Here is a 27,282-nt window from a genome sequence, read left to right on the forward strand (position 1 = left end):
ACAAAGGGCGCATGACACGGAGCCAGACAAAGGACGCATGACCCAGAGCCGGACAAAAGACACATTAACCTGAAGTGAAGAAAGGACACTACCCAGAGGTTAACAGAGGACATATCAACTGGAAGTGAACAAAGAACACACTACCCGGAGCTTACAAAGGACACATGAACTGGAAGTGTACAAAGGACACACTGCCCGGAGGTTAACAAAGGACACATTAACCGGATTTGGACTAAAACTTAGTACAATATATCTCAGGCCATTGTCTGCCACTGTTTATCTCAATAACCAAATAAAATGCAGTGATTTATGGACAGTATAAGTTAGTTTCATGTGTTTAAGTTAAAGATTTATTAATAACTCGTTCGCTGCGCTCAGTGGCCTTCAGGTTAGCTCGTTTGCTACGCTACCTCACCTCCAAGTTGAAGTTCGTTTCCTATGCTCACTCACCTTTTGGTTGCAAGCTGTTGTCATAAATGTACAAAAATAATAGTGCTGCTGTTGGTAAACCTATTAACTCTTTAATGCTATTAAACATCACAGAATCAACTTGTTTAGTTGAACCAGCCGTTAAGATTCTTTAATTCCATTTAAATATGAGTACTCATAAGGTTAACATGGGAAACTCCAGAGCCACTGGGGCGGAGCCTGAAAGCCCGATCAGAATAAAAACTACTTCGTTTTCCTATTTAATGCCCAAAGAATCAGTTTACCGAATTTCAGCCTTCTAGGTAAATGGGAAGTGGGAGAATTGGTGATGAGTGAGTGAGTGAGTAAGTGAGGGCTTTGCCCTTTATAAGTATAGATAAATATGGATATGTATATGGGTACATACTGTATATGTAGTTATATATATGAATTTGAACGGAGGGTTTTTTTGGCCTCCGAGGACCAAAAACGAAAAATTAAATCGGTTCTAGGTCTTACTATGCAACCTACGGAAATAGCTTATCCCTTTACGGAAAATTCGCTAAAAGGAAGAGAAACCGCAGGTATGGAGTGAATTCCCTGAAAAAACATTGTTTATGGATGTTTTTTTAATGTTGTAAATTTATTGTAGTATTTTCGGATGAGAAGAGCTTTGGCGAGCTATTGACAACGCAGAACCTTTGAAAAATTCACGAGGTTTTGGATTTCTTTTATACCAGCAGAGGAAATACTTAATTCTTATTCTTAGAGTTTTAAATCTCATATAAGCGACAGGACACATGTTACGACGTGTAAGATAACATGGAGAGCACAATCGAAAAGCGCTCCCGGTTGCGTTTATTTTTCTGTCACCGGTTGCGAGTCGCTTAGTGTGGCCGCCTCCATTTAATTTAATGTTACGCACTTTCAGTCATTGTCGCCGGGACAAAGTCACCAAGTTGCCTAAAATTGGTCTAAACAATTTTGGTTTTAGATTATTTTAAGCTTTTACAACGTGATTGGCACATACCACTTACCATAAAGCATAAACTCCATCACAGTATAAGTCGGTTCATTTTTCGTACAAACTCCAAGTAACTTAACAATGTTTGCGTGTTCAAATCTCTTCATGACTTCAGCTTCACAAAGAAACTCTAACTTTTCCTCTGGTGTGGATCCAACCTTGAGCGTCTTCACAGCAACAGCTACCTGAATGTAATAGTTGCCAACATGAATATTAGTCAAAAGGAATATAGCATACTTGATACTTGAAGATTTCCCAGTGGAAGCGCCACTGTTCCGTAATCGTCAAAAATAAAATAACAAATGATTTTTTATTGTTTAAACATTGTGTTAGTCGATTGGAGCTCACAAAATGCCGTACGCATTAGGACAACAAGACCAGATGGTTATCAATCCAGTTGCCATCGTTACAGTCACAAAAGTTGAAGAGTCTTTGCTTGTGGATCAGCGTGATTAAGATTACTAGGGGTTTTCAATGTCATTTGTTAGCAATCTCGTTGTGCAAATGTGTACAACATTCTTTAAGAATTACAGTTTTTACGTCGATACACTGTTCTTAGATATCCGTCAATTGGGGATGGATTCAAATACACCAGTAAAGAGACTGACTCTTTAAATGACAATAATTTGATGATAGATTGGAGTTCATAATCACCCTAAGTATACATTTTTCTTTCTATCGTTAGAGGCTACTATGAAAATCAAATATTGCACATTGCTTAAAAGCGGGAACTGTCTATAATAGTAGTGAGGGAGTAATATAATAGGTAGTAGAATAGGGAATCGGTGGCTAAGTCTGTAGCGTCACGTAGTTCACCTTCGTACTGTACCGGCTCACCCCTTGCTTTGCTGGATACGTTCCATGCATGGACAGTTAGTTTAACGAGCTCACTCCGCCACGACAGAGGCTTGTTGAAGATATTATTTTACATGCAGTTTTAGTAAATGGGCTGATAAATGTTGATGAATCACACACACTATGAACACCAGGTGAATTTAAGTTGGATTAAACAGCAGTTGTAATCAGCTGCCGCAATTTCTGTTTGACGATTTTCTCTGTGACTTTTAGTTAAACTACAAGTTATTACTTACAGTCGGGACCATGTAAGTTTGCAGTTGGTGGCATCCAATCACAAAATACGGCTAGTGAGACGTTGCCACATAGCCCGTTGACAACACTAATTAAAATATACTAAGCAATATTTTCAAATCAGCTGGTATTATTAGATTTGGCATCACCGCACGGTTCTCATTGGTTCATTCAAAACCATATGATAATTAGGCTCCTCCCTCAACTGCAAACTTACGTGGTCCCGACTGTAATCAATGTAAATTGTTAAATCTAAGCCCGCGAATTGCGTGTCACGAAATGCGCCCCCTCCCACCTACCTTGAGGGGTATTTTTCTCTTCCTCCTTGCCCCCCCCCCCTAACAAATCTAAAACTTCTTGCGCCCATGGGCCCATTTACTAAAGCGGCCCAGGTTAAAAATATATGTTATCTGATCTGATCTTTGATACTTGATTCATCAACTCTAAAATTCTCACCCATCCTTTGGCGTCAAAGTAAGCTTCTCCTCCATAGACGAATCCAAAAGCTCCCTCTCCCAGTTTTCGGTTGATGACAACTCTATCTCTTGGGATCTCCCATTTCTCAAGAGCCCCGACATTCATCATATCCAGACCTATAGACTGCATAATCTCCTGGGTAAGCTTGAACTTCTTGTCGTACCTGCAGGACCAAAGTGACAGTTACAAAGATTTTAACACTGATTAATGGGATAATTACTTAACTCGTTTAAGCATTTACAAAAATTTCAATCTCCAAGACTGATAAACAGCAGGGGGGATTGATGCTATATTCCTTCAGATCTTAAGAATAAGAGAGGCAACATTTGATAAACGGCAGCAAGGTAAGTAGATTCTTTATTTTTTTATTTTAAACATTTGTGTGAGTATGGGTCTACAAATGAATTAGTTTTGCTTCTTTGAATACTTGCATTATAACCTTAAAATATACAAAGAATAATGTTGATGGAAATTTTATCAATAAAAAACTGATTTAGTGGTGATTACTGTAGTGAAGTGCTGGATGTTTAGCAAGCTACAAGTCTTACCTGTTTTTCACTACTAGGAAGCCAATGATGAGGGAACCACCAAGAATGCAAAATCCAAAGATGTTTACAATGGCCAGGAACAAAGTGCAGTCTTCAATGCCAAAATATTCAGCAAGCCCCAGGAAGCAACGAACTGTACCATCTTTGGGTTTTGTCCTGTCTGGGTTCAGCCACACAATCATCGATTCGTTTAGGTTCAGTCTGAAAAATAAACGTTTCACTTTAGCTAAATGTGGGTAATGGCTAACAACACAGCTGGTCTTAGTAAATAACACAAATCACCCCTTGTTATTCTTCAATAATCATACTTCACTCATATTCAGCTTAAATGTGCAATCAAGTGAGAGTTGCTGTCTTAAAGAAATTACTACAAGTTCCTTGGACAGATATTGCTTCTTTAAACTTAATGCTTTAAGCTAAATTGTCTTTGTTATGGTGGAAGAAGTTTTTTTTTTCAGTTACTTAAAAAATTGAACATTCACTCACGTTCCAGCCATAGGGTCCTTATTTGAAATGGAGATGTTTGGCTCAAATATCCCCACGATCTGTGAAACATTGTTGATCCATTGGATCACTTGTATGACTGATATCCGAGAAGGATTCCCACGGAACTGGATACGGCCGGATACACCGTTGAAGTCTGTCTTTCCTAAAATCTCCACGTAACGCCTGAAAAATTAGATTTGCATTTTTATAAATAAAAAATATTTTATCTCAAAACATTTTTGCAAAACTAGAGGTTAGATAGTAATACAAAAGAATTTTGACACAGATAATCTTTGACTTAGTTTGTTAAATGTAGAACAAGAACAAAAGGTTTGTAGCCCACTAAATTTAACTTAACAATTTCTTAGGAATGTGCTTAAACTTACTCAATCAAAAGTGTAATTTACTACTTGAATAATTTATAATTATTTTAAAAGTTTAAATTCTGTAACTTAGTGTGAATGCTTTCAACAACTAAGCAAACTAAGCAACAACTAAGTTCACAATTTGTTTAAACCTTTGCATTCACGTGCAGGATTTTATCCATCCACTTTTTTGGCTATTTATAAGTCTCGGCATAGCCTTTCACAGCAAGAGCAAAACTTCAAGCAGGAAATATCATGTTAAGAAGTTGACAAAAAATGAATACCAAATCTTTTGTCTACTTGAAATTTATATAACAGTAGCCACCCTCTTCGATTGTGGTTGGAGGACAAATTTAATTTCTACTAAAAGAGATTTCCACCTTTTCTGGATTGCCTTACGAACACATGAACTGACCAAGTGATACAGAATAGAAAAAAATAAAACTTAACAAAAATTATTACATGTTTAAACTTACTTTGTGGTATTGGGAGCGTGAATAGCAGACAAAGCGGACGGGTCTTCCTTATTCAATTGGTCCAATGCTAATGCATACATCCACACTGCATCGTAAGCGTAGCCTGCGTACCCGGAGATTGACGTGCGATTGGTGCGTTTCTTGATGAGTGAGTTGATGTTGGTTCGCCACTCGCCGACTGTCTCATTGGTTTGCATGACGGCAGTGTCTGGTGCCCATGAGGAGTGAGCGAGAGACAGATGACCATTGATTGCCTGTTATCACACCAAGTGTAAACGTGAATGATGTTGGTAAAATTTCCATGGGATTAGCAATAATAGAATGTTTGATAGAAGCAGTTTTTTAAATTTATGGAAAATAATAATTTATTCAATTTGTTAAATTATAAGCAATTGGATGTATCAAAGTTGTGTATTGATGGATTCTAGCGGTAGGACCTTATTGTTGCCTTCTTTTCAATAGCTCAACATATCGATGGTGTAATGAACTCTAATGCAATAATAATAAACTAAATCATTGAATCAATTATCAAAAAGCTATTTGTTTGCATTAAACAAATTTAAAACAAGCTGGAAGTTGTTTTGTGAGGTTATCATTAAATGAAAGTATTTTTGTTTTGTAACAAAAAATATAGTTCATCACACGGGGGAAGTGTCCTAAAACCCTTGCTCATTTTCCGACCTCAGCTTTACCTCAATCGTAAAACTTGAGCTCCGGGTCGAAAAGAGTTATTTTACACCCTAGTGATCAAATAATATTTCTTACTATGTTCAAACTCTATTACAATTCTATTGTAACTCACCTCAATCATCTGTCTTGTAGTACAAGGCACTCTGTGGTCGCTATCCAACCGTTGATTGTAGCGGTCAGTGTCGTACCAGTCGGGAGCCAGCCACGATGGAAGAAACCAGACATAGGAATGGTACGCAGTCATCTGCAGTTGGTAGGCCTGACACATCATCTCTCTCGCTGCGTCGTCGTAAACGTCTCCGATAATTATGCGTACTGACTTGCTCTTCATCTCTTCTAGGTACTGGAAAAATGAGTACAAAAGTGTTTACACAAAAAAATAAGAAAAACAATACACTTTTGTATAAAAACATATTGTAGGCCTATAATCAAGGTGAGTTCTTGAAGTGAAGCTCAAAATTTGTTTCAAAGTTGAAATATTTTTACAATAAAATATTTGTTAACATACATTTTCTTCCCTTTGTTTATAAATTGATTTATTATGCCCAAAAGTTGATAAACCCTTTACTTGTGCTGTGTTAAGTTATCTCACTTCAAATCATATCGTTTATTAGGGCATAGCCTACAGAGTTTAGACGTAAAAGTACAGATGGTTTGTAACTCTTCGTATGGCCTAAAAAAATTTATATTAGACTAGTACCTAGTTAATTTTAGGAGTCTAGAACCCTTTAAAATGTTTTTATACCAAAACTATTTTTAATTTTAATTCCTATTACATCCCATTATAGTTACATTACCTGTTGCCTGTAATTGTTTTTAACTTACACTTTTCATAGCATATTGGTCCCTGTTAGTAGGAAACTTTCTGTTCATGACGAACGTGTAGTTCTTGGACGTCAGTAGATCCTGAAGTAGAGATAGATACTCAGTGTACTTCTGACCGTCCTCAGTCAGGGCTGCCAACCTTCTCCAGTCCAGTTTAGCCAACAGTTGGAGATAAACTTGTCTGTAGACAGGTTACAAGCTTGTATTTCCAACATTTGGTGAGTGGGAGGTTCAGTTAGTAGCAAGACAGACATCAGAATCATGATATCTAAGTCAAGATTTGGATCATAGTGTAAGTTACCTGCCACTAAATTCTATTTGAACAGTTCACCCTTGTACTTTACTGGCTTACCCATTGCTTTTCTAAATACTATCCAAGCTCAGACCCCAAGGCTTGTTGACAGGCATAGGAAAGGTTAAAAAAGGCCATTCAATTCTCCGAAACACAAAATCAATTTTACCCTCAACTTTCTGGATATACCAATGGTAAAATCTGTAAAGCAAGACAGTTTTGACAAAACTGTAACGATGTAATGGATTAAGAATAAACCAATGAATAAAGACAAAAAATAAATTACATCTTGAACTTACAATAAAAAATAGAATAAAATTGTAATAAAGTATGTTACAAGTTTCGTTCCTCATGACAAAAATATAATAAAAATTTGTGTTATCTAATAAAGTTTGAAATCAAAACTTTAAATCAGGAATATGTTCCAGAGAAATAAATTTTTACTAAGAGAAAACATTTACACAACTAAAAGACGCCCAGAGGAATAAAAAACTAAACCTTTTTAATTTATCTAATAGTGGTACAGTGGGACATCTTGTTCGAATAACTTACTGATATTGCGTGTTCTCTCCGATAGTTCGGAAGAAATAAGGATACTTCTTGCGATCGGAGAAACTGGAGCCCTCGGCACTGTAACTGATTACGATGGTACGATAAAAGTGGGAGACCCCTGCGAGAGATTCCAGAGTATTGGAACAAGCCGGACCTGCAAACAGAACATGGAGTTAAAAAAACAGGTAACATACTGATGATATGTTATATAAAACTACTTCACGAATCTGATTTCATCAAGTTCCAGCAGTGGGCGTAGCTGCTCAGGTTGGAGCGATCTGGAGCGGAACTGCCTCAAGCCCCCCCCCCCTCTCCACAAACTTCAAACTTCACCTTGCTTTATACATAAATACCTTTCTAAAAGGGGTTGGTCAATTTACTGGTTTACATCAAATGACTAAAACAGAGGATTGTTGGAAAATGTCCTCACGTCAAATTTTGTTTCAAAAAGGCAAGATTCACTTTTAAGTTAATTTAACTATCAAACCTATGCAGACTACTCTGTCATATTAATCCAATGTCTAATTTGCCTTATCCAAAAAATACAGGAATAATACCTGACATATTAATTTTATCTCCGATTACAGTCTCAAATCAGTGTGCATTATTTCTTAACTTTAACAACCGACACCATAATACACCCTTAACATCCCACAAAGACAAAAAAAGTCAATATGTGATAAAACAACACCAAATATTTGCAAATCTCAGCAAGCTGGTTCGGACACATTTAGTTTTGATTAGAATTTAAGGTTCATGAATTAATGAATCGCTCATAGAAATTTGATATCCCGGCTAGATTACTAATTTATTATTGTATCTCAAAGTATAATAACCTCTCAAACTTAAAACAAACTACCCGTTAACCTTGTTTGTAAACATTATAATTTAGTTTTTTAAGTTTTAATTATTGTCTCTAGTCTAACCAATTCAAACAGCTTACCAAGAATGCCGACCATTTTGGAGTAATGGTTGCGTTTGATGTGGTCGATGAATGACCGCAGTACATAGTCCGCTTCACATCGCCCGTCATCCACCCACAGCTGCAGTCGATAATCTCGTAAAATAGAGTTGTTCTGGTTGACGGCTATTTGCGCTAACTGTGCAGCTGAAATAGTCAAAACTGTAAGTTCCTTGGAGATCATTCTCTGAGAAATAGTCAAGATCATTTCTCAGAGTAAAAAATGTACCCTTTCATTGAAGTTAGCTCAAATAAAATAGATTAAAAAAATTTTTCAACAATCTACAATAAAAGTTATAAATCAATTTATTTTAAACAGGCATAAAAAATGTACTATTCTTTTAGAGTATTGCAGACCAAAAACTTCCTTACCTAAAACAATGCTCTCTACATCATAGTAAGCTCCCACACCACGTATGGGATTCATGGGGAAGATTCCCCCAATATAGAGAGTGCTGTACTCGTCGTCGTTGCCCAACCAGACGTACTGCTCCTCGTGGTTAGCATTCAGCCAACCACACGCTGCTGTCGCCACAGCATCGGTAGTGTTACGTGACGTCGCCAACGCGGCACGATACCTCAGCAGCAGGTCTCGATAGTGGGACGAGTCAAACTGAATCTTCATGTATGCCTGGAAACAAAGTTAACACTTCTGTTACCGGTAATTACCGTTGAATGTAGATTATGTTATTTTGACTGGACAATTATTGATAAGAACATGGAAATAGTAATGTTTTAAGCTTGATGTTAAAGAAGAATTCGCCATCTACAAAGCTAAAAACTTTGACCCATTTGACATTCTAAAATGATCAGACTTCTTTCCAGACAAATATTTGATACATATATTGACATGTTACTAATCAAAGAAGTATAAAATAAGAATAAAAAAACAAACTGAAATACAGGTGGCACTGGAGAAAAGAAGAAACATAATGATTTAGTCAGTTTTATTTAGTCAGTGACAGTGATAGAAAGTGCTGACCAGCCTGCACTGTTTTAATCGGTTTTATCCATTTTTATTCCATTCACCACCATGACAAGTTTTAATTATTGTGATTGTGACAGTCTTTTAAAGAATCTATGTACCACAATGTATTCCTTCAATGTATTTATGTATGCATTCACAATGTATATATTGATGATGTGGTTGCATACAAAATAAACCTGATTAAGTTCTAAGGAACGAAACTAGTCATCACACCAACAACTGTGGTTGGATAAGGTCATTATTTTATTCTATCAATTACATTCAGTCAAATCAAAGGTGCTTTGAAAAGATTTTCACCACACTACACAATAAACAGCTGGTTTGTGGTCTCTTTGTTGTTGTTAAAAAAAAGACAGGTCAGCTGGAGTCTAATCAATAGCAAACAATTTTTCTAAAAGACATAGTATATGTTTCTTCAGCATGATCTCAAAGATGCTACACAATAAATACTAGACAGGTTTGGACAAGCACATTTACACTTTCACAATAAATATTTGAAGAGCTTAAAAATATTACCCTTAAAAAAAATTTGAAAAGTCCGTTCAAACAGTGCTGTAATTTTATGTATGGGTTGAGACTTATTTTATATGTATATTTTTTCTGGTATAGGGAAAAAGTATCCTACGCTACTCAACTGTGAAGGTGTTTACGGTGCTTGGAGCTTCAACAAAGCATGGTTGAAACTTGAAACGCAAAATGTAATTTTTCTCATATAATTAACCCAGGAATATAATCTACTTAAAACCTATTCTCACCTCATAGGCTGGTCTGGCGGCTTTCTCAAATATGGACGTGTAAAGTTTTACCAGCGAGTGGAGATCGTAGCGACATCCAATGTCTTTATCAAGATCGTTATCTCCACAGGGAGGAAAAACGACAGAGGCAAACGTTTTGTCGTCTGGTAATACCACCTGTAAGTAAGTAAAAAGGAGTAGAATATGAGATAACATAGTCAATAATTTCCTTTTTAAGGCTCTTAAAACAAAGTCAATCTCACAATCTTAAGACTTCAAGTTATGGTCCATGCTGGCCTTCATTGGTTTAGGAGTCTTGGATTTAGCTCTATGAAAAACCAAATTTTTATTTTGTTTACGATTCCATTTTAAGATAAACTATAGCATTGTAAATTGTACTGTATTTTTACAAATTTGACTACCGTATATTTGGCGCTTGGCAAAAAGAAGTCAAGTGATATATGTAGCTGTTTCTGATTGCAAATTTAGATGTTTGTTTTTCATAAATGAGGAAGTGCGCCTCTCTATAATCGGTGGAACAAGACATTTCATCCCGAGTTGTTGCCAGTTTTATAATCAAAACGGATGTATTTTAATCCAGCTACCAACAGGGTCTGCTGTTTAATACTGATTTATTTTGATTATGCCAACTTTTCCACTATGTCACACTGATGATAAGGCGAGTTATTGTGTGCTAGTCTCCTTTAGTTCATTCAACTATGATATTTTTTAATTAAAATAAGCAACAGCATATAGATGGGATATGTCAGCAAGTCATGGGTTTTCCAAAGACTTGATTCAATAATAACATCAATACCTCACTAGGCTTCAGGCTTAGGAACACCAAGGATCTTGTAGTTGATGCAAGCCTTTCAGTCAATGTCTGTACAACTTGTGCCAAATGAGGTCCCACCCATACCACCTGCAAAAATAAACTTTTTGTCATTCAGCAACAAAAACAGCTGTTTTCTCTTCAATACATGCATTGAAGGTCTAAAGTAGCTATATTTTTCTCCCTGGGACTAGGGAATAAGCTGGAGTCAATGACGTCAGCAGAAAATGTTGCTCACTAGTTAACTTTGACTCTATAAGCAATCGGTGTAGAACGCATCAGTCATATCGATTGTTTGTTTATTGTTGCATTGTTGTCAACTGGATTCAAATTTGCTTACCTTAAATCTAAGATTATGAATGACACAGGAAAATTTAAAATTGCACTGAAAGCCCAAGAATTTCACAAAAACTACTGATACATCAATAGTTCAACATATCGATATCTATCGATAGTATAATAGACACGATCAATTGCAGTACACAAAATTATTCAATACCGGTACCTTACTAAACAGTGAACAGCTGTGTGTTCAAAATAGAAAAATTGAAAACAAAACTGAAGTCACTTTGGGAGCTTATCTTCACATGAAAAACATTTTTGTTTTGTCCCTTATGTCTCATCATGACACAACTTTTTTAATCCACACTTGAGCATTTGAGATAAAAGAACCCTAAATGCAGATAGGGTAAGTCAGTTGACCAAACTCCTAAAATTTATGTGGATATATCGGGTATTAGACCCATAACTCTTGCGCCGAAGTACATAATGCTAGCCACTAGACTAACAAACACCTCTTTACTTTCAGGAAGAAAAAAAATAAGATTTAAGGTTTCTTTATGGAAGTTAATTGACAGTCATATAGAAAGTACCAGAATCATAAGTGTAACTTCTATGGACGAAAACAACTTGTATGGTAACTGGTAACTTACATCTAAGATTAATAATCAAATATATTTTAAGTACCTGCACTAGTAACTGCATTTTCTCTATGTGCTTCACCACAAACTCTTCAGATTCTGTAAAAACAAACATAACCATTCTGCTTCCGTTAAAATGCAAAATATAATCTAGGTACTTAATATTTTTGCCAAGTAATGTGTGCAGAAAGGAAAGGATCCCTCGCATTTTTAATGTGGTATATATGTATAGTTAAATAAAGTGCACAAAAATGTTACTTCTTATCCTTATGCTTTTGTTTCAAAGGTATTCAATTAGCTCTAAAAACCCCGTCTAAGACACTCAAGTAAATGTATATACCAGTATCACAAGAGTTTATGACATTCTCCCCCCAGGAATACAATACCAGTCAACTAGGCTGGCAAGACATCCAGAAACACTTTTGAAAATGAACTAAGGAGAATATGACAGGTAGGGTGACAGTTTTCCAAAAACTAGTTGCTGAGTTTTGGATGTAATATCTTAAATTATCCTAAACAGGTATTAACTTCATTTTCACTGAATCATCAAATAAAACCTTTACTCCTTGAAAATAATGCAAGAGAATTTATTTTACCAAATTAGAAGATAATTAATAATAACTACTTCTCCAGTTGAATATATTTTTCAGTAGGCTAAATTATATATTGCCCCATTCTTCGTTACAGTGTATTTCTAGTAATCAAAATATGATTTTTTTTTTCATTTCATGATTAAAAACAATAGTACAACAGCATAAAAGATAGCTGGATATTATTATTATAACATGAGGTATTAAAACCAACCTGCGTAGCTTGCGATCAACATGGCACACGTCTGATTTTCACATTGAGGAGGTGTGTGCACTCCATTACTGCAGAATTCTTCTTCACAATAGTAGCTGCACAAACAATTTAATTGTATAGTATTCATTGTGGCACTTGGTAGTATTGGAATATATTTTTGATAAAATAAAATGATTACTTTATCCAACCAAAGTTGAGTGTGACAAGTATTTTTGTTCCTTCCTAATATTTGATTCGTCCCTTAAAGAACATCATCAATTCATTTATGCCGTACATTTAGTTTCAGAATCACACAACTACACATCTACAGATAAGAACATGGAAATCGTTGAAGTATTACCAAAAAGTTTTAGCTCAATGTTGAAGAAGAGTTCATCATATACAAAGCTATAAAAAATCGACCCATGCAACATTTTAAATTATGAGACTTTTTTCCAGTCAAATATTATATTTGACACAAGCTACAAATCAAAGAAGTATAAAATAAGAAGAAGGAAACAAACAGAAATATAGGTGGCACTGGAGAGAAGAAGAAACATCATGATAAAACATCATGGAATCAGTGGCAGTGATAAGACAGTGCTGGTAATCCTGTGCAGTTTTAATCAATTTTTATTCCATTTCAATTATTTTATCAACATGGCAAGTTTTAATTATTGTGATTGTGACAGTCTTTTAAAGAATCCATTGACATACCACAATGCATTCATTCAATGTATTTAGGTATACATTCAAAATGTACACATAGATGATGTGGTTGCATATGCATACAAAATTACCTGACAAAGTTTTAAGGAACGGAACTATGTTGTTCAAAGGTTTATTGCGGACATTTTCTATCACGATGATAAAAAACAATACACAACGTTTCGGGATCTGGAATCTGATACCGTCCCCAGATGAAAAAAAAAACTTAACTAACACATTACAACTAACAATACACAAACGCCCAACCCAAGTTGGAATACACTACAGAAGGTAAGCAGTCAAAAAAATCTATGGATGGAAAATGTCCGCAATAAACCTTTGAACAACATTAACTCCACCATCACCAACAATGAATTTCAAGCAAAGAACGGAACTAGTCGTCACACCAACATCTGTGGTTGGATAAGGTAATTATTTTATTTTATCAAATTGTTATGTTACTGTGTGGTTGGAGTTTATGTTGACACTGTTAAAGAGAGGGAACATCGGGGTTCTCCGGCCCTCTTCCTGGATAGTTACCAAAATTTGCTTTGTAAATTCATTGTTTTCCTACATCTTTTTTAAAATTTTTAATTTTACATTTTTACTGCACGATCTGAGAAAAAATTGTTTAACGTGTGGCCTAATACTCCTCACGGGGGCTAAAGACTCTAGTCCACATTGATGAATGTTATAGACTATAAGAAGGAATGCCATATGTGTCATAAAAATTAAATAAACTCATAAGTAACACAATTTACCTACCCAGAATCATTATCTTTCATGTAGTTTTTGAGGAACTCCATCTCGGCATCAGAGAATGTAAACTGCCGAACAAGATCTGGCACAGTAAAGGTTCTCCAATACGTTGGGACATTTCTGTTGTTCAGCAGCAGAATGTGTGGAATGAACCATCCATATCTGTGGGAAACGTGATTTTCATTAGAGCAGCAAAAATAATTTGTATATAGTAAAAAATTAATGTAGAGTAGTAGAGGGAGTAGATAATAACTGGATGAAGTAGATGGAGTAGCATATTGTAATTTATTTGATGAATTTAACCTCCTTCTTATAGATACAATAACATTTTACAACTTTCCGAGTATAAAAGTTTTGGCAACTTTGTCATGTAACATTAGGGTAATGGAAATTGTTTAAAAATGGCAAGAAAGATTAATATTGTACCATTTTACCAGATATACTGTAGAACCAAACAGAAAACGGAAAAGAATTGTAACAAAAAATATTTATAAAAAATGGAATTGAAATTTTCCATTTATAAGAGAAGTACTTACCTGCGTCTAAAATTAACAAAGTTAACCGTTTTAAGCAAATAGCGTTTTCATTAAAACCGTAGGAAACCTCCTTGAGCACTTGATGGTGTTTAAAATTGTATTGTAGGCACATGTTAACTCAATCCTTAGTGATACTGATCAAATCCAGGGACAAACCGTACAGCACATACCTAGCAGGAGGGCCGATGGGTCCGGCTGTCTTGACATACGCGTTATTGTGATCCGGCCACAATAACAAGTCATCCTCAGGAGATATCCATACTTCTGTGTTGAGAGTCGTCTCTGGTGGACTGGAAACAAACAAATCATCTCAAAATTACAAAATAGCTTTTTAATAATTTACGCAACTAAAAATATATGGAGCCACATACAACTCAGCCACATAAGGAAGGAGTAAGAGACACTGGATACAAGCTTATGCGCTTTTAGCTCCGAAATTTTGGGGAGGAAATGGACTTGTAACAAGCAATGAAGAGCCCGAATGGCGATAGCCACATTGCATTATTGTTCAGCAGTTGTAGCGCACAGGGTCAACAGCGTGAGCTCTACGGTACGTGATTAAGGGGGGGATAGGAGAGGGGAAGGGAACGACGAATATAATTAACTCTAGACACCAGCGACTGGTGCTAGACACCACTTAGGTGTACCATTGAATGCATTTTCTGTATCTCACTTCTCTGTGACTCAGCCAATGTACACAAAATTTGATTGTAGGCGTCCCATTCCCATTTTAAACCAGTGTCATAGACTTTTAAGTGTCCAAAATTTCCTATCCTGTTATAAAATCCCAAGACTCTATGTGTGTTTCATATAGGAACGTTAAGATTGTGCTGCAATTTTGACTAAACCATTCCAGCACCTGTGTAGATTTTACAGTTTGTGCTTTATTGTTTGGTTACAATACCAGAGAATAGGCTTCTTTTAGTATGATCTATACTAGTATACTTAAGTGTCGTAAAAACAATGGTTAAACACACTGCCAACTCACCTATTCTTCAGCCGATCATGTTCATCAAACACCGGAGTCAACCTAACTCGAGCCGCATAAGGTTGGTCCCAAGGGTCATTTCGTTCCCGCAGGACAATATCCGGATATCCCAGCCGTTCCTCCAGGAATATCTTGAGCACATGGGACGTTATCTGATGGGTTATTCTGCGGGAGACATCTAAAGTGATCGGAAGTCTTTCCCAGTTGTACTCCTCCAGCTTCAGATATCTCTTGGGGTTCACCTCTGAAAGCATAAATGATGTGAGAAAACGTTATTTCACATAGAAAAACTCAACCATTAATGTAATTGATAATTTTGTCATATTACTATTGCTTTGAGTTTGTAACTTACTTCATTATTTGTTAATACTACCCCTGACTATTGAAATAACTATACATTATATCTTGATGTTTAAGTTGTTTCCAGTTTTAGATTGTTAAATACAGCCACCGACACTGTGTGCTGATATACGTAATTACTATTTCTGTTGAATTTTTTAATATCTTATAACCAAGTATTTCTTCTTATCATGTTTGATCCAAATATCATCAAAATTTTAGTTTTTATAAGAGTTAGTGTGGCCACTATATAAACTAGGTTAGTATGGATTTGTACCATGAAGACTACAATGACAGTTACCTACTAGTAGGCTTCTGCCTCCTCATAGGCATAAAATAACAGTAGGCCTAGTGGCAAAAATTTGAAAAAAAATCTTATAAGTTTCTTTGTTTTATCCAAAATAAACTTAAAGAATACCTAAGCATATCACAATTTTTTTAAACGTTTTTTCTAGCTCGCTTTCTTGTCCGGTACAAATTTTGCAACCGATATTAAACCATAGCTTCCCGATGAGCTGGACACTTGAAACTTGAAACATAGCACACAAATGGATGACGCAATATTAAATCATTTTATTTTCATATTTCCCTTGGAATTCGCCCCATGTTCTTCCAAAGTTTCAATGTTTACATTTTGAAAGAATGTAAATAGTCAAATATATCAATTTATTGAAGTCAGCTGTAAATACTTCGATTTGACAGTTCAAAGAGCAGAGGTTAAGAGGTGCAGGTTCTGCTCCCAAGAGATAAAAAATATATAAATATAAAACATATCTAAATATAAAACAAATTTTAAATAAAGAATATATTTAACATGTTTACACATTAAAGACTAAAAAGTATAAAATAATTTATAAATAAAAACAATTTAAAAAAATGCAATGTTCTTAAACACACTAAAAAGTACAAAATAATGTATAAATATGTGAAGAGAATAAATACTTGTTAAGATTTCAAACAAAAAACGTGGGGTGCATGTAATAGATAATAAGTTCAATAGGTGAAGGTAATTGTAAATTAGCTATTGCATGCACCCCACGTTTTTCGTTTTAAATCTTACAAGCAGGTATTTATTCTCTTCACATATTCATAAAAAAATATGTTATACTTTTTAGTGCTTTTAAAAATGTTGCATTTTTAAAAAGTGCTTTTATTTATAAATTATCTTCTTTAAAATAACATGAAATAAATTTACTGATGTAGGTAAACAATTTTTTATTTTGTTCCCGTTAAAATTCTTGTTATTGATATCAACACATCTTAAATTCAAAAAAATGAACAATAAAACCAAAGATTAGCATACTCCGTCTATGATAAAAGATAAAACCCGTTGGTAATTTATACAAAATAATAAAGTTTTAACACAAATCAAAACGGGATTATAATCTTAAATTACTTATTACAATTTTCTGAAAACCTTTTAATTTGATTAATGTTGTGTATGTTGTTGATAAAAATAATAAATTAGTGAATTACCTGGTATATTTAGCAGGCATTTTGAATGAGCAAATTGTAGTAGATTGAAAATGATCAGTGTTGCCACCAACAGCAGTCTCCAGCGAACCTCCATCACACCTGCCAACATGACGAAAATTAATTTCCGGTAATCGTTGGTCATATATGCTATTTTTACCCAACAAGTATCTTATTTTAACAACTTTAGTGTTATTTTAATGGTTTTCTGGTGGAGGATCCAGAAAAACATCCCCCTTTTCTACCTAAATTTTGTGAAGGACAACTGTATAAATAGAAAGTATTTTGTAGCATCATAAAAAGGGCTCATCAAGCAAAATGTTCAATTTCAGAAGTTGGGAAAGCTTGAAACAAAATATATATTTTGTATAAACTATTTAGTGTGTGTACATTTTGTTTTGTATCCACGAAAACCCTATTTTTCTCTAAATCACTAACAAATAGATCCTTTCTCAAAAATATTCTCAAAATAACTATAGTTAATGTTATATCACACAGATTAAAATATGTCTATACTCATTTTATCTATGGTTATATCTACGACACTGGGACGATTAGGAAATCAATACAAATCACAAGTCTAGCATAGTCATAAAAAAAGTATTAAAAAAATTAAGTTTGTGCTTGAATTGTAAAATTTATTGCAACTACTTATTTTTAAAAGGATCTCGATCAAGTAAAGATTTTTCAAAGCGAGTCAAGAACAATTTCGAGCAAGTTATTTTTACGTTGTGTAGGCGGAGTAGTAGGTGTTCTGAAGAGGTTCATAAAGTGTGTTTGTACTTTTGTCTATTGATGAAAGGTTTCGCATCTTCATCTTCATCTTAACAGACTTACTAAAAATGTTTTACTATAAATATATCTTGATCCGTTATTGGTTTGACGTTTCTTCAACGAAACAATTTTTATTCATTCTATATAAAGAGGTATAAGATGATATTAACAATAAAACTTTTAAATAATAATATTACATCAATACAAATTTTGTTTTCTTGGTATTATTACATGTATACTAACTGTGGGGTGGGGTTAAAAATTAAAGGTGGCGATTTGGGAAGTGAATATCGATTAATTTCCTTGAAAACTGAACTACGTATAGGCCTATATATTTTCAATAACTTATTTGGTTACTTTCGATTTTGAATTGCTATAAAAATAATTAAATTAAACATTTTAAAAAAGTAGGCCTAACGGAATGCCAATAGAGCCTCAATATAATTTCTAGAGAAAAGTACATATTGAGAGTAAAAAAATAAATGTAAGGCCCCGGCCACACGAGGCGAATTTAAGCCGCGCGGCTTATCTTCGCGCGAAGTTAAGCCGCGCGAAGTACCTGGCCACACGGGGCGGATGAACCGCTTCCTGTTGGGTTTTCCCAGTATCAGTACTTTATTAAAACATAGTTCAGTTCACTCTTTTTAGTCATGGGCGAAACACTTATGTTAGTTTGTGCATTAAAAGCGTGTGGTGATCTGGAACGTTAACATAAATCATTGGGTCCATCCCTTCATAATGGAAAAATATTTTTTTGTGTTCCAAACCTTTTACGAGCACATGCGAAACCATAGTTCGGAGTTCATATGTATCAAACATTGTTTGAACACCACACAACCGGTAAAAAATACACAAAACAAACTCAAATACCACTGGAAATGTCCGAAGAATATCTCCAATGAGCGCGGCTGCCGCGCGGTCGAACCGTATCGTGTGGCCACTCTCATAAGACTACGTGTGTCATCCCCTCCAACGCGGCTTAACTTCGCGCGGTCGGGGGACGACATGCTGCGGCTCAACCGCACATGCGGCTAAACTTCGCCTCGTGTGGCCACTCTCATTTGATTCAATGTGTTGTCGAAGCCCTTAACTTCGCGCGGCTTAACTTCGCGCGGTTGAACCGCCTCGTGTGGCCGGGGCCTAATACTAAATGTTATAAATGCAATTACAAATAAAAGTGTCAAAAAACGAATCAATAAATTATTTATTATCTTATAAACAATTTGCATATTAATCTCAGGTAATTGCCGAATAAGTGAAAACTTGAATTGTCTTCAAGTATTACTGATTCTTAGAATTTTAAACGTACCATAGTATTTAAAACATATATAGAAGTGTTTATGTAGGAATCTAATCATTTATCAAATTTATACACGATTTTGAAAGATGTAAAGTGTAATTTCTAAATTGCATTCATTGGGAAATCTGTTTTTTTTTCTATCCACCCCCTTTCAGATTAATACAACCTCTTAGTTACACATATCACTACAGAATAGTTTCTTCTTCCCTCCCTCTTTTTTTGTGTTTATACTCTATGTACTGGAACCTAACTCCAGACCCCTTAGCCCCGGTATACCTTATACCTAAGGGAATGGTTAACCAATTGTTTAGGGCCCAACCCAGTCCCAGGTAGACGAAGGGTCAGAAGACAGGTTCCATCATACAGACTATAAAGTCACCAGAGTTAGTAAAATAATCAAAGGTCCTTAGTTATGGCTGAAATGATCAAAAGACGTATTTATCAGATGCAGGTTGACAGTGTAAGTGGTACAGTAGTTTGTATCAAAGGGGAGAAAGTAAGGCGCCGTCTCGGTCTCTTCTTTGATGTTCGCTCTCTCTTTATCTTTGACGTCTGTCGTCTTTGTCGTTTGTGTCTAGGACGAAATGTTGAAAGTTCTAAGAGGAATTAAATCTCTTCCATTTTAGGGACTAAAAGTTGTTCATCTAAATAAGAATTTAGTGCATTCAGCGAGAACAATTTTTGTTTCTTGTGACGTTCCTGACTTGTAAATAAAAATAACAAGTACTGTACAATGGAATAAAGATCTGAAAAATATACTGCTTGTCATAGCTATACTTAACCCTTAAACATCGAAGGACTATATTAAAACACAAATGTATTTCAAGTTCTATGGTTGGGTAGCTGTTAAGGCCCTCGTATCCAGAGGGTCGCCCGTTCGAACACGAGGTGTCAGCGATTTTTTTTATTTGATGACGCGAAACTAGGCCCATCTGTCCTTGATCTGCTTGATCATATGTGACTTAAACACATATGATTGAGAGTGAGTTCTCCGAGTGAGATTATCTGTGTAGCTTTGTGAGATCAGCTGTTTAATCAATCAGGATTAAAATCCATATGATCATGCAGATCAAGGACAGTTGGGCCTAGTCTCGCGTCATCAAATAAAAAAAAATCTCTGACATCTCGGGTTCGAACGGGCGACCCTCTGGATGCCTCCGGACTCCATTATATACAAGCACTTTGCATTCATATTCATATTCAGCTTAAAATACACAACCAAGTAAGTGTGCGTGTCTGTTTCAAAGAATCAAATTAAGTAATGTCAGCTGTTTTTTGTCACAAAAGAGAAAAATCAGCTGTTTTTAAAGAAAACACACCCCTCACTCTATTTACACTTATTCACTCATATTTCGATTAAAATTAGCCCAGCTGCGTACCGGTACCCATTTTATTTGGTCATATACCTAATTAACGAATATCAACACCAGGGTATTATACATGCAAATACCATGTATTTTGTAATTATTTACACTTATGACGTAACAAAACTAATTTGTTCACAGAACACTAATCAACTAGGCCTACACTGTATGTTTAAAGATGGTTCATGCCCTTTACCCAACGACTCATTTTGCATTGATTGATTGTCCACTCTAATGAACCTTCCTCGAAACCATCAGTCTTTGTCAATAAACAAATTACATTTGAAATTTGTTGTTAATCAATTTCTCTTTTCTGCAAAGACAAATATTAGCTTAGAAACTTCTCTTTTACTTAAGACGGTTTAAAACCACATTGTTCACCTCTTGTTGGACATTAAAATTACAGTACATAGTATCTTTGTGAAACTCAAAAACAAACTAGTAACTACAATTAATTCTTACGGAAAACTTGTTCCTCGACATAAAATATAAGACGTTGGAAAACAATGTACTGCATCCGTCAAGCTCTTTATTTAACACCTCGGAAAGCTATAAGTGAAGAATTAAAGTGATTTAGTACATTGTTTTACGGTAGTTTGGATGCTAAACAACAATCCCCTTGTATCCATCGGATCTGAGTACTAATTGGCTTTTGTGTATGGATATCAATTAATCAATTACACCAAAAAAATTAAAAATAAAGACCACAGCACGAACTAATATGGCACTTAACGTGAAAACAGTAGCTCCTATGATAATTTAAAAAACAAACAGATGAAATGTGTCAAGAAAATAAATTCACGTACTTATCTAAAAATCGTCCCAAATTGCTTCCTAGTGATTTCCACAAAGTCGCAAACCAACCAGCGAATTATAAAGGTTTGAAGAATCTTTGATTTGCGCAGCTTTGACGCAACCTTGAAACCCAAAGCAAGGTTTATGCAGCTATTCCCGTGCAAATTGGCCGTGTTATTTACAAACAGCACGGGAGTAACGACCTAGTAGACGACCTTGAGTCGGCCTTGTAGTCCGTTATCTGTTATCAACTCCCTCTTCCCCCACCACTCTGGCAAAGACGCTAGGAGTCGACTGCTATAAACGGACAATTGAGGTTGTAAATCAAGTGGTAAAGGGTGAATGTACTTTGTTAGTACATTCGCTATGTGTAATTGATTGTAACATTATTTAAAACTACACTCACTACTTGCACTCCCATATTGCTAGGGGTATAGTATGCATGGTACAAAGTAGTATATTTGTAGACTCTTCAGTTTGATAAATTGTATTTATTGAGCACGCTGTTCTTTCATTCTTCATATATAATATTTTTGGACATTATGAAAATGAAACATCTTAACCTGACCCAACTTGCATTTAAATGTAAATAATAACTTGGGCTGTAAATTGAATACACAACTAAAGAACAACGTATGAACTGACTCCACTCATTGTAGCCAAAAACCAACTAGTTTTTTTACATCTAAATCCAGTTACACCAAAACCAACTAAATTGGTTTTTGGAACATACTGTTTTGGAACATGCTTCATTGGCTACTCCAAATCCTGTAGTACCATGCCCCGACTGAATTAGTTTTTGGAACATGCTTCATAGGTTATTCCATATCCTGCAGTACCAAAAACAACTGAACTGTTTTTGGAACATGCTTAATAGGTTACTCCATATCCTGCAGTACCAAAAACAACTGAACTGTTTTTGGAAAATGTGTCATAGGTTACTCCAAATCCTGTAGTACCATGCCCCGACTGAATTGGTTTTTGGAACATGCTTCATTGGCTACTCCAAATCCTGTAGTACCAAGCCCCGACTGAATTTGTTTTTGGAACATGCTTCATAGGTTATTCCATATCCTGCAGTACCAAAAACAACTGAACTGTTTTTGGAACATGCTTAATAGGTTACTCCATATCCTGCAGTACCAAAAACAACCGAACTGTTTTTGGAACATGCTTAATAGGTTACTCCATATCCTGCAGTACCAAAAACAACTGAACTGTTTTTGGAAAATGTTTCATAGGTTACTCCAAATCCTGCAGCACCAAAACCAACAGAATTGGTTTTTTTTTACATGTTTTATAGGCTATTCCAAATCCTGCAGTACCAAAACCAACTGAACTGTTTTTGGAACATGTTTCATACGCCTGATTTTTCACAAGCTGGGATGTATTAAAACCTCTGAGCTATAATTCTAACTGGAGGTAGCACTGAATGTCAACGATGCGTGTCGCCAGCCGCCATGTTTGCGTGAGGTGTGAGTTATAAATAAGCCATGTTATTGGATGAAAAAACTCACTGCTATGCAAACCTAGTTATAGAAGCCATGTTATTGGATGAAAAACCTGCTGCTATACCAACCTAACAAAATCAGCGACACGCTTTTGACAGACTTCTGCCATGGCAGTGCTACCTCCAGTTATAATTTTAGCTCAGTGATTAAAACCATGTTTCGAAACAGCTGTGTCGGTAAACAAGGCAGAAAGCTGACCAGTCGAGAGGGGCTGCGGTTTTTGTGTTCAGTAACCGGACGCTAGTCCAGTTAGCCAAGGTCGTCCGGCGTCGTCTTTACTTCTTTCTAATTCTTGTTTACATTTGCCACGTCTCGCCAGTGCCACACCCTTGCACTCGGGACAACACAACATAAACATCGTTATGTAGTGCTTAGCTAAGTGCAATTGTCAATATGTCTGAAAGTGCACGAGTGGGAGTGAGTTGTATACGAGTCGAGGTTTTCAGTAAAACTCTTAATGTCTGGGAACTTATTTAAATGTATCATCCAGTACGGTAAATAGTTCTTTTTGAAATTAGTGGGCGAAGTGGCACACAAGAGAAACGTTTACGCACGAGCCGCGCGCACAGGCGAGTGTGGAAAGTTTCTCAAGTGCTGCAAAGACAATTTGCGCTCGTGTTACACGTAACACATTATATTTTTCCTACAGTTACCTAACAATGTACATGTTCTCTCACTGATTTGAGAAAGCAAAGTGGCCAATTCACTCATCAGTGAGACAATGTTAACATTGTCTCACTCTAATTACTTTGTCTCACTCCAGATTTGCAGCGTGAAGGCACGAAATAGTCTTGTAGTAGCATGCAGTCAACGTCGTATGCGCGCGAAATACGTTGGCAGCACTGGCTGTAAATCAGCTGGTCAGCTGTTGTACTGTTGTATTTGTCACTTCACATTAAATGTTATATTAAAAGTTCACTTCTGTGTAAAAATAGGTTATGTTTCTTCACAAATTATGGTAACAAATTATGGTTTTATGGTAACTGTAGGAAAAGTATAATGTGCAACTCGAGTTCAAAGTACAATTGCCTCACTCGAGAAACAATTCGTGAGTAAGGATTTCTCTCGAGTGAGTCAATTGCTCACTTTTCTCACTAGTTGCACAAATAACTATTTCCTACTTACATAAAGCAGGAGTTCTCAAACTTCATCTACTCAAGGACCCCCTAATTAATTATATACGTAATGCGGACCCCATACGATTAGCCCCACCCCTAACCCCTATTAACCGAATATTTCCGTAGGCAAGGCATGTATTGGGCTTGCTAAGTATGATAAATAAATTTGATTACAATGTTTTTTCGGACCCCCCAAAAAACTAGGGGTCCATGGACCACACTTTGAGAAACTCTGCATAAAGCATAGAAACAGTTAGTCTCTGAAACACTATACAACACGTTTTTAGGTTAGGATAAATTCAAGCTTGAACGAAATTGGAAACAATACAACTGCACCAGCTGATCGTAGTTGTAGTATCTTTTCCGAGCGTACACGGATTGTGCATAATAAAATCACGCCGTTTTGTGTTGTTTGGTTGGAATAATGGAGCGAAGCAAAAAAAGAGTACTGCGAGAAAAAGCGTGCGGCAAAATTAAGTGAATGCAGCAATTAACAACTTTCTGTACTATAATCAGGGCAAGGAAGTCCACTTTGTCAGGTGACTGTAGGAAAAGGGAGAAATGAAATAAAATACACATCTTTTTGAGTAAATTTAAAAAAAAGTTCCGTAAAAATAAAGATTGTCTTGATTTATTTCAACACCTTAGTTTACCAAACAATACAAATCCGATCTCGTACAACTTATTGATCATTTATCAACAACTTCCTGTATATCACAAACTGAAATAATTTTCCTATCCTCATAGTAATTTATACAAAGCTGCGAACCATATACAATACTTTTCTTTGTTTGAAACCCAGTGTTTCAAATGCCGCTGAAATGTTGCAATTATTTGCGATTCCAAAAATATCGAAGGTTCCCAGATCCTCTATCCAAGTCCTTTCAGCATTTAACGCCACAATTAAACGCAAGATCACGCTTCAAGTAAGCTTTGAATTAAGTGAACGATCCTCTAGGCCTACACGTGTAGCAACGTTTTTAACAATGCATAATCGATGCTGACCTTGACTTTGATACAACAAGTAGACCTCCGATCCGAAAGTAAAATCTAATAAACGTATTATGTGTATGCCCGTTATGAATGAATGTGGATGACAGATAAATGTCTTCTAAATGTTATCATGTTAAGTCTATAGTGTGCTTTATTCTCTGCTGTGTAGGGCCTACGTAATAGGATAAGCAACAACCTAAATTGATATATTAAACTTCCTATACAAGTTGCAAAGTCAATAAAATAAATAGTAAAATGAATTTTATTTTCAACTTGACGTAAACATAACTCGAGCCTTGAGCCACATAATAAAGAGAAACGTAAACAATTGTTATTTGTATTATCGCTCAAACGATCATCGCTAGCGTCAGACGCTTTTCATTTCAAAGTAATGAAGTATTTTTAAATGAATAATTTTTAAGTTTGGAATGAATAATTATTTTCATTTCAAACTTCCTAAACGATAATTCTGGAGAGTTCTCATTGATTGATAGCGTTATCTAACATTCGTACAATATTGTTGTTTCTAGTAGATAATTCGTATCTGAGGATAGAAAAATCAGTGTAATGACAAAAATGTGTAGACTAGCGAAGATGTGTAGCTAAGTTCCCACAACTAATTGCGTTCTTTAGGTGTAAAAAAGTCGATTGTATATAGACATTCAAAAATAACTAAGGGAACAGAATGTAATGTATATTAGAAATAACTGCTACCGTTCCTACTCATTTAAAGAAGAGGTACCCTCGATTTAGCTTACTGCTATTTGTGTTTCGTGTTCATATCGATACATCGATAGATCCAAACTACGATATTGTAGACAAATTACAAATTTGTTATTTCAATAATACAATACAACTATACAAAACCTCTTTCAATAGGCTTTTGAGTAGCATTCTTTGATAGTTTCATCAAAAGCAAACAAACGTAATCTTTTCAGATACAGAAAGTTATACTAAAGGTTAATTACTCTGCAATGTTAAAATTTATTATAAGTAAGATTAATAAAAGATAATTATAGACAACAATTTAATTCCCAAAATTAAAAATTCCCAAGACCAATATTACATTTTGTTAGACAATTGATATACAGTATCATTCATTAAAACCTTTGCTTTATTAACAATTTACTAGACTAATCTAGTGATACTAGGGGAAACCCGTCGAAATCGACGGTTACTTTCAAGGCTTACGTTAATTCGTCTAACTGCGATGAATTGGGTGAAATATACATATTTTGAGCATTTAACATTGCTCAAAAAGTAATAAGTGTAAAAACAATAACAATATTGCGTTAGTTGCCAAATTTGGTTGTTCATTCAATGATTAAAATATTTCCTATCCTGTACGTCATCGGAGTTATTATTAGTATGTTATATGGTATCTCTTCCTTTGGTAGAACCTTTAAATAGTATTTAAATCGTATTGGTGGATCTTGTAGTTTAACACTTCCGCGACTTCATCAGTGTTTGAGAAAAAATATCTGTTTGTTGAGAAGACACGTTCTAACTTCAAAGGGAGGTATATCCGTTACAGACAGTGTAAGTTTCATTTTCCTTCGTCACGTAGCGTCAGTTCATATCGTACTTCTGTGCCAATGAATGAACCCTCTAGCATAGTTTTGAGAAATTGACTGTGGGGTTACTGATAAAGCTGGAATTCCTTGACATGGGGGATGTCAGTTAGTTGTCTCGGCCTTATCAATAACATAAAAGTGTCAATATAATCTCTCTACGGAATGTTTGGTGTAGTGGAATACATGAAGTAAAGTTGGCTTTTATTCTTGAACTTGTTAGGGGCCTCCTAGTTCATATGATCTTGGTGGCTTCATTGACAATAAATAATGCAAATGACATAGCAATGGAACATTTCCAAAAAGCAAAAATACTGCAAAATACTGTTAAAATACTTTAATCCTTTAATACGTTTTTTTATGGCGACCATTCATAGTAGGTATTTTAAGCCAAGTATGAATGGAGATGAGTGTAGGATGAGTGGCGCGATCTTGTAGTCTTGTTAGTGACTAAGGCCGACATTCTTTAGATACAGCTGTTAATTAATAGCCGATACAGCGAATGGCAACCAAGGGACCTAAAGTTTATAGTTGAATTGGAACCATTTGTTTTGCATTGGTATTTATTTATGAATTGGTATAATTATCAGGATAGCACTGCGG

At 35.4% G+C, this 27,282-nt stretch overlaps 1 protein-coding gene across 2 annotated transcripts in view; it reads right to left on the bottom strand.

Annotated features, from left to right (window-relative positions):
- LOC128999802 (gamma-aminobutyric acid type B receptor subunit 1-like) overlaps positions 1-27,282 on the bottom strand; it is a 75,281-nt gene that overhangs the window by 8,094 nt on the left and 39,905 nt on the right. For both annotated transcript variants that reach the window (XM_054426483.1, XM_054426484.1), the window contains exons 3-20: positions 17,257-17,355; positions 15,442-15,685; positions 14,624-14,743; positions 13,924-14,079; positions 12,472-12,566; positions 11,714-11,766; positions 10,733-10,837; positions 9,937-10,092; positions 8,566-8,824; positions 8,176-8,340; positions 7,233-7,386; positions 6,389-6,569; positions 5,676-5,906; positions 4,874-5,127; positions 4,033-4,215; positions 3,547-3,747; positions 2,978-3,161; positions 1,446-1,617 (exon numbers count right to left, since the gene is read on the bottom strand). In XM_054426483.1, the coding sequence (XP_054282458.1) occupies positions 1,446-1,617; positions 2,978-3,161; positions 3,547-3,747; positions 4,033-4,215; positions 4,874-5,127; positions 5,676-5,906; positions 6,389-6,569; positions 7,233-7,386; positions 8,176-8,340; positions 8,566-8,824; positions 9,937-10,092; positions 10,733-10,837; positions 11,714-11,766; positions 12,472-12,566; positions 13,924-14,079; positions 14,624-14,743; positions 15,442-15,685; positions 17,257-17,350 (3,007 nt within the window). In that variant the 5' untranslated portion in view covers positions 17,351-17,355. The remainder of the gene's footprint in view (positions 1-1,445; positions 1,618-2,977; positions 3,162-3,546; positions 3,748-4,032; positions 4,216-4,873; positions 5,128-5,675; positions 5,907-6,388; positions 6,570-7,232; positions 7,387-8,175; positions 8,341-8,565; positions 8,825-9,936; positions 10,093-10,732; positions 10,838-11,713; positions 11,767-12,471; positions 12,567-13,923; positions 14,080-14,623; positions 14,744-15,441; positions 15,686-17,256; positions 17,356-27,282) is intronic.

This window comes from Macrosteles quadrilineatus, unplaced genomic scaffold, assembly GCF_028750875.1.
Source record: "Macrosteles quadrilineatus isolate MER2022 unplaced genomic scaffold, UCM_ALF_1.0 Scaffold_8__2_contigs__length_117827958, whole genome shotgun sequence".
NCBI classification, from domain to species: Eukaryota; Metazoa; Arthropoda; class Insecta; order Hemiptera; family Cicadellidae; genus Macrosteles; species Macrosteles quadrilineatus.